At 37.5% G+C, this 8462-nt stretch overlaps 1 protein-coding gene across 2 annotated transcripts in view; it reads right to left on the bottom strand.

Annotated features, from left to right (window-relative positions):
• arhgap36 (Rho GTPase activating protein 36) overlaps window positions 1-8462 on the bottom strand; it is a 106633-nt gene that overhangs the window by 95321 nt on the left and 2850 nt on the right. The window contains exon 1 of one of the 2 annotated variants that reach the window (XM_050066552.1): window positions 3185-3315. The exons of the other annotated variant lie outside the window; for it this stretch is intronic. Coding sequence (XP_049922509.1) covers window positions 3185-3214 — 30 coding nt within the window. The 5' untranslated portion in view covers window positions 3215-3315. Of the gene's footprint in view, window positions 1-3184; window positions 3316-8462 lie in introns of those variants that run through there. 2 annotated transcript variants of the gene reach the window in all.

The raw sequence follows: 8462 nt of genomic DNA, 5'->3' as shown, positions 1-8462 counted from the left end.
AAAAAAATTCAAAATGGTGGAAAATCTATATAACCTGAAGTTATGGGTTCTTGAGGCAAATTTGTTCCTCATGAGGAGAGGCATCTCTGTGCAAAGTTTCATGTCTCTACGACATACAGGGCATGAGATATGCCCATTCAAAGTTTGCAATTTCAATCGGTTGCTATAGCGCGCCCCCTTTGGCCAATTGATGTAATATTGCTTCATTCGCATCCTCCCATGACCCTCTACCACTGTGCCAAATTTCACATGGATTGACCAAGTCAGTGAGGAGAAAAACATGGAACAGACACACACAGACAGAATTTTCGTCATTATATAGTACGATATTGTTTAATTGTCTCATCATGCCCAAAAATTTACAGTGTTTGTAGAGCTGGTTTTAAACAACTATGTTTTTATTATTTAATTAATTAGATAAAAAATAAACTGGAATTGTAACAATGGAGCTGTATTCAGATTTTCAGTGAATAATTACTTCAATGGGACGTCTTGTAAATTCTAAGTTGATTAATGGTAATTCTGTTGAGTGGCTTTCCATCATTGTTTGAGTTTCGCACAATTTAATCTTGTGAGTAGATTGCCCCATGGCTTTGTGTTGCATACAACTTAATTTATTGAGTAATGGATTAATCGGTGAGATGTAATTTTAATAAATACAATTCTATCAATTGAATTTAGTGTTCATAAATTTAATTTTTACATAAATATTATATTGAAGTTAGTAAAAAATAATATATAATATTTGAATTAAGTAAACTGAAGATTTTTTTAAGTTAATATAAACTCAGTTAATATTACATCAGTTATGTCAAACACTTTGAGTATTGTGAACTTATGCCAGTTTACAGAGTAAGTTTAGAAAGACAGGGTGGAAGTTTACCCAGAAAACTTATCACTTTGAAATTAATCACAACTTTACGGAAATATAGGAGAAAAACTTTCCCGTCAGGCAGCCCTTAATATTCACTTAATGCAATATGGGAGATCCAAACAGCATTAATATATTATATGTCAACATAATCCATTCAACTTTTGCTATTGCAGCTCAATATAAAACCCAAATTTATAATAAAAAAAAATGTACAAACTGGGTCCTACCTTAGCAAGATTGCCTTTCATTTGAGCACAATGTATTTAAGTCTCTTTCTTTGTGGTTTAAAACTACAACTGAACAGTACATGTCTTTCGTGTGTATTTCACTATCTAAGTCAGCAGGAAACTCGAGATGGACTGCAGGTGACACCGGAGAACAGGAGGTGGTGGGATCTGATCCTAAACCAGCACAGACAGGTGTGAAAAACTGAAATGGTCACACCCTCGTGTTTCTTCAACCTGTCATCCTCGAAATCTTCATTTCAGTTCAGCTCTGCCCACTTCATGCCTTCAGCTTTATCTCTCCTCTCATCACATGTGGTGTTCATTACCGAGCAAAGCATCCAAGATATTAGGCAATATCCTCACCAGCAGTACCAGCACAAGAAATCATTGCACACATATTTCTCCCCCCTCACACACACACACTGCTGATTTCTCAACCTACTTCTCTAAGTACAAGCAAAGTACAAGCTGTTCATGCATGTACATTTTGGCAATTATGTCACAAAACAGACAGTAAGTCAGACGGAAGCAGATTAAATCAGTCAGAAAGGAGTGTACCAATACAACTCACTGATGCATTTGCACTTCAAAATACTCCTTGCTGCTGTAGTTATACACTCTAATTTATGGGGTTAGTGGATAATGCTTAAAATAAAGAAGTTATTTTGGCATAAAAAAAATTGTTTCATTAAAGTGTTTTAGTCAGCTGATGACTTATTTTAGGAAGTAGGTTAAAAGCAAAAGCATTTTTGAATAGGATGGAATTAAAATAAACAAGTTGGAATATCTTAAATAGAATAATTTGACCACTAAATATCAACACAAGTTTTGGATAAATATTAAGTTGGTTCAACTTAATTATTTTGAAGTCAAAGCAAATTATGTTGGTTGTACTTAACTAATTCAATTTGTCAGATTATCAAAGACTGATAGGATTAACTCAATAAAACCAAAGTTGGAACTACTTAAAAAGTTGCAAGCAAATTGTCTTTTTTAGAGTGTACTTTAAAATACTCCTTGTTGATGCATTTGGAGCTAAATAATTCTCCTTCCTGATGCATTTAGCGATGCACTATCACAAGACTTAGTGACTATTTTAATAGCCTTTTTTTATACATTTCAATATATAAAGTTTGGAACTTTTTTGGTTTTAATTGTTTGCATTGCCTTCATTGTTTCACTGCTTCTTTTATTCTGTGTTTATTATTTCCTAGTAGTCCAATTTATTTTAGCTATTTTATTATATTATATATTATATTATATTTTAGATCACTGTAACTTTGTGCAATACAAATATAACTAGAAAAGCACTCAGAGAGTGCAGACCTCCACCAAGTAGCTGATATTCCCTCCCCCTCTGCATCAGATTTTGCAGCCTGCATCACAATTAGGTTATTTGCATCACTATCATTATTAGGTTATATATGTCTTCACCATGGAGACACTGTGGTGTATTTATTTCGTTCTTAGTTTGTACCAACACAGAATATAATGTTTTTTTGTATTGTTCACTTTCTTTTTTTCCAACACAGAACATTAATTTCAACTTTAGAATTACAACAATATTTAGCGAGTAGAACAAGACGTGCTTTCTGGCCACCAGATGGCGCTATTTTCACTGTCTTTAGAATTTGGAATTGCTGCTAAGGCTGTCAGACGATAGACTTTTTTATTATTTTATCCACTTTGCTTCAACTGATCAGCACCAAAATTGTATCATATGTCCCTTGTCCCATTAAACACATTTCCTGAAAATTTCATCAAAATCTGTTCATAACTTTTTGAGTTATTTTGCAGACAGACAGACAAACAGACAAACAGACAAACAGACCAACGCCGGCGAAAACATAACCTCCTTGGCGGAGGTAATTATCAGTATTATTAAGAGAAGATAATTTTGTGTACAGGCTCTTAAAGTCATGCTAAATGTTGTAAGTATAAGCACCAAACTAAGTTATGTAACCACAGACTGGAGTTCAACTTCAAGCCTTAAACCTCGACAATCAGAGCCAATGAACTTGCTAACAGCAAAACATAAACCTCAACAGAGAAAGTCTGATTAAAGCACGTGTAAAACTCTTACCAAGGTAACTTTGCTGTCCAGGGCAGGCATCAAACGCCAAACATCAAACACAGGGCGCAATCATCTCAGTCTTTTGCATTTGCACTTCTTTATGGTAGACAGGCAGGAAACATGGTGAGATAGTTGTCACATTAGCTTCCTGTCTTCTTAGCTTGCTTTAATTCAGTCAGGAGAGACAGTTTAGTGATGTAAGAGCTTGTGTTTGTGGCAGAGACAGAACATCTTGGTGGTGGTGGCAGAGAGAAATGTTTGTCTGCAGGTGCAGATCACTGTGGTAAGTGTGATGGTGATTGGCTCAAGTGTGGGTAAGAGGCGGGAGCTGTAGTAGCTCATCTAATAAGAATCATTTAGTCATAAAGAGAGTTTTGTTTTTTGGTTTGGTTTGGGGAAGTGCAAAGGAACAGAAATAACAAGAATTTAAAGCAAATAAATAAATAACCACATCTTCACTGACACTGAACTTCTCACCATGGATGCAGAAATCCCTTAAAACCTGGACTAATCAAATCAAAACTATCTGCACACTACTGATGGTAAATGGATGTCTCTTTATGTCTTTTTAAGTGGGTACACAGTAACCACAGCAAGAAAGAAAGCTAGAAAGCATCAAGAACACAAAGAGTTTACTTGACATTTGATCACCTTAAAAAACAACAACAGCATGAAAACCTACACCATCAACTGAACAAGCCACCGCTTGTGGTGCAGGCGCAGGGGTCAAAGCTGCAGTGTCCAGCACATAAACACAACCAAGACTTACATACTCGGACATTTTAATGCGATTTGTCCACGTCACGGAGCCAAATAAAGTTCCAGACTCAAATCAACAAATCAAAAAGATAAGCAAGAAATATGATTGACCCATACAAGCTGCACGTAACCGTGACAGAGGCGAGGGGAGAGGGGGAGACAGATGGGGGTGACGGTAGAGGGAGAGAAGAAGAGACATGTTCTGCTGAGAGCGAGACGAGCTATGACAGATGGGCAGATGCAGAAATAATAGTTTGAGAGAAAAGCGATGCAGCTGTCTGGTAATGTCTGAGAGGAAGGAAAAATACAGAGAGAGCCATAACCGAGTGGTGCTCCGGAGCAGACCCCTTACAAAACACTACCATGGTTCTATATTGATAATGGGTGGAATTTTCAGTTTTACCATGGTACTAGCAATGGTGCTGTCCATGGCACAAAAGGTGTGTTGCCATGGCATAATTCTACATGGCACAGTGATACATAGCACTTAACTGGAGTGCTGTGAGAATAGAAAGATGGTATAGACATCTGGTACAACACACAGCAACTTACATAAGCATGTATACAGCAAAATACAGTATAATTTCAAATGAACATGATTTATGGCTGAGCAGAGGTATGTTTTTCTGCAAAAATGACAAACATTTCCTAGTTCCAGCTTCAGGCTGTGCAAGGTTAAACTGCATATCTTTAGATTTGTGGCTCTTCAGATGACACAGGACATTTTAAGATGTCACCAAAAGGTCCAGGAAACTGTGTGGTAGGAATTTCTTACTATTTTCAGATATGGTATAAATGAGATGATTAGTAAGGTGGTTAAGAAAATAACCATCAGATTGATTCATAGTAAAAACTAGAAAAGTGTACTCAGTAGAGTACAGTGCACTGTAGGGCTGCAACTAACCACTATTTTCATGGACGACTAATCTGTCGATTATTTCTTCAATTAGTCGGCTAATCATTTTCTTGAAAAATGTGCTAAACTGTTGAAAAATGTCGGTCAGTCTCTCGCAAACCCCAAAATTATGTCATCTAATGTCTTGTTTCGTTCTCACGTCAAAGAGTTTTACTTCACCGTCATAGGAGAGTGTGTAAAGCTGCCGATATTTGAACGTAAGAAGCTGCAGTAAGAGTATTTTGGGGTACTTTTACAGTACTTTGCTATGAAAAATGACTCAAACCGATTAGTCGACTACTAAAATAGTCACCGATTATTCTAATAGTCGATTAGTCGACTAATCGTTGCAGCCCTAGTGCACTGCTAGGCCCTGCAACAACCAGCCTTCACGGCGTCCTTCCAGTGAAGATGGCAGTAAGGGTAACAAAAAATGGGGATTTATTCATCTCACATCATGCCTAATTTTAGTGGATATTTATATATCGAGTATGGAATTAAACTGCAGATCAAAATGAGACCAAATTGTTCTATAGATGTCAACTTTTGAGCCAAACCACCATCCCCTGGAAAATGTTATTATTAAGTTTCCATGCTTTATTGTTAAGCAGCTGCACAAAAGACTTAGCATTGAGAGGTTCTCACTTCCATCCTGCCCACTCTGGTGTAACACCATTCTTTCAGCCGAAGGAAACACTTTAAGTGATAAATCATGGCAGAGACTTGGCATCACTACAGCTGGACATATATTTAGTGAAAAAATGTCCCATTTCAACAACTTAAAAATCAGTCTGGCCTCTTGGACTCTGACTTCTTCACATATGCTCAATTGGCTTCTATTTTGAATAAGAAATGTGAAGAGGAAGCAGTTCCTGCCTCATGTCCAGAGTGGGATCAGCTTCTAAAGAAGGCAACCCTGGAAGAGGTGTGGTCTCAGATATCTATAAATTAATATCTATAGCTGCCCCTATGCATAGAAAAACCTTGGGATGCTGTCTGTACACTTTTAAAACAGTAGCCTCTAGTTTAAAAGGCTAGTATAAAATGTATGTATGAGATCCAGTGTATGTTTCTAACTCTAACCCACAAAAATCTTTTGTTTTTGATTACTGTTTGCTTTGTACTGTTTTGTTCTGTCTTGTTTACTTTCTATTCTTGTGTTAAATATGTAAACTATGTGTTAAATCTAAAACTCCTAATGACAGAAAAAACTTTTGAGCCACGACGAAGGTCAAAATGTGTCCTCGAACAGACAATGGCTTGCTGTTTTTAGTCAAGCTGATTCTGGAAAACTTGCGGCCCCTGCCAGTTGATTATGAGGAGTGAGGAGTCAGCAGACAATCACGGAATAAAACAGTCAATAAAACATGTTTCTCAACAACTGTGAATCACTGCTACCATGAGGGATCCTTCAGCATACAGTCATAAATGTGCATTCAAAATATTAGGCTGATTCGTCCAGTAGTATGTGAGATTAGCCGCAGACAGACAGATTACATTTACGCCTGTGGGGCATAATAATCAGTTATTTTGCTGGCTTCAATGCACATAATAGAATTATGTGTACTCAAACCCTTGAGGTCAAGTCCATGTCAACTAACAAGTCTTCTTAATAAATTGTAAGTCAGTTGCAAGTCTTTCAGGTCCATGAATACTGACCATTAAAATGACATGACAGCTTAACAGCAGAAGTCTCAACACGAGTTAATTCTTCAGAGAGTCAAGTCTGAAATAAGTCAAATTGCACAGCAGTCCAAGTCCAAGTCAAGTCAGGTATTAAGTCTTGTAAAAGCCAGTCCAATTAAGTGGAGTCACGAGTACTGATAAGCAAATTTTAAGATCAGTGCCCAATAGTTAGATATACAAGGCCTGGTTTGCAATGTGGTCTTTATCTTTAATCTTTTGTGGTTCTTAAAAGGTCAAAACTCGAAACTAATTTTGGTTTCAGTAAGTCAAGTTGCAGCAGCTAAAGACAAAACAGGTTTCATGTCCTCATTCCTGTGACTTAGGTTTGACTCAAGTGCAAGTGTTCTTCTTTGTCTCGAATTGAAAACCAAGGGCCTCTCTTCCACAGTCATACAAATTAAATGCAGAAGAAGCAGAGTCACAAAGTCTGTAGCAACAATAGCAAAAACTAAACTGCACTGCACGCAAAGTTTATGTTTTAAACTTTGTTTGCGAAATGAAGAACTGAAACAAACACTGCCTAGACAGGTTGAAGAAATTCATAACTAACCATTCAAGTAAAAACAAAACTTTTCCAAACAGCCGCAATGAGAGAATACAGTAGTGCAGCCAAGCTTCATTAAAATGGGGATCTTCTGAATCTCCACACTGACTCACTATTTTCATTTATGACGAAAATCATTTTGGCAACCCTCAGTGTTACGGTTCTGGTCCATATTCAGTATGAAAGAAAACACATACCAATGTATCATGACACCCCTATCATACAACACTTAAACTCAGAGCTCAGGTCTCAGCCTGCTGCACAGAATGTAACTGAACACAGGTCATATAGTGTGGTGTGTGTGTCTGTGATGTTTTACTTTCTCTGCAAAGCTCAGAAAGTTCACACATTTCTGTCAGCCATCCCCACCAGTGCATGAGGTGTTAACAACGCTGAACCTTTTAAATATCAGCTAACTGCCGTCACTGCTGAACTTTTACAGCTGAACACAATGTATAATGCCTTTACACCAAGACAGTAGACCTACAACAGACCATAGTTCTGTCTCTTTAGCCCCTTTGGAGTTACAAGCTTTTGGCACAACACTGACAAAATGTTATCTCATAAAGTTGATACGGCAAACATCGTAGCAATTAGCTGCTTATTTACACATCCAGTTTTTTTGTTTCTGGCTACCTGATGAATGTATGTATGTTTTTAGCTCTGTTTTTGGTCTCCACCAACCCCTGAAAGAAAAATCTGCCTCTTTAGCTGCTAAATGCTCCACTTTGTTCACCAGCTAGTCATTAACCGTGTCCGCTTTTTAGCTAAAAATATTTGCCCACTACTATGAGGCAAATGAAAGCAGTGACAGACAACCATAAGAGTAAAGCTACATGGTTTTAAAACCAAAACAATGAGCTGAAAGACACTAAAACGTTTAGTAAAGCTGATACAGAATCTGATGATTATTCTGAGTGGGTTCATCATATGAGTGGCACATTTTTGTTACACATACTCATTTGATCCATTGTTAATATAAAGAAATAGGCAGTTTAACTTTGGCATCACTGGGAATAGATTTTGAGCATATTTATTCAAGTGAACAGTGAGAAAGCTAGACTTCTGCACATCCTTTTATCTCTGTTTTCAGGCTGTAGAAATCTAGCCTTTGAGGGGACACTATGGTCAATCAGAGGTCATTGCAGACCTCTGTGTGTGCACATCCCTTTGGTGAAAGTCTGATTTAATGACAGAGAGACTTGCAGAGAAAGCTGCTATTCCAGCATTGGCAGCAACTGCCTAAACTGCAAAGAAACCCCAAAAAGAAAGGCCAACCCTGTCTCACTCCTAAGTCTGCGAAATCTGATGCTTGGTCAGTGACTTCTGGTGTCAGGCACCGACAAAAAAAGCCATCCTTTCATGTTGGCATGATACACTGCCAGGTGGCGTGATTGTTTAAC

Source organism: Epinephelus moara, chromosome 17, assembly GCF_006386435.1.
Source record: "Epinephelus moara isolate mb chromosome 17, YSFRI_EMoa_1.0, whole genome shotgun sequence".
Lineage (NCBI taxonomy): Eukaryota > Metazoa > Chordata > Actinopteri > Perciformes > Serranidae > Epinephelus > Epinephelus moara.
The sequence above is the reverse complement of the archived record's forward strand: the minus strand, read 5'-3'. Positions and strand labels throughout refer to the sequence as shown.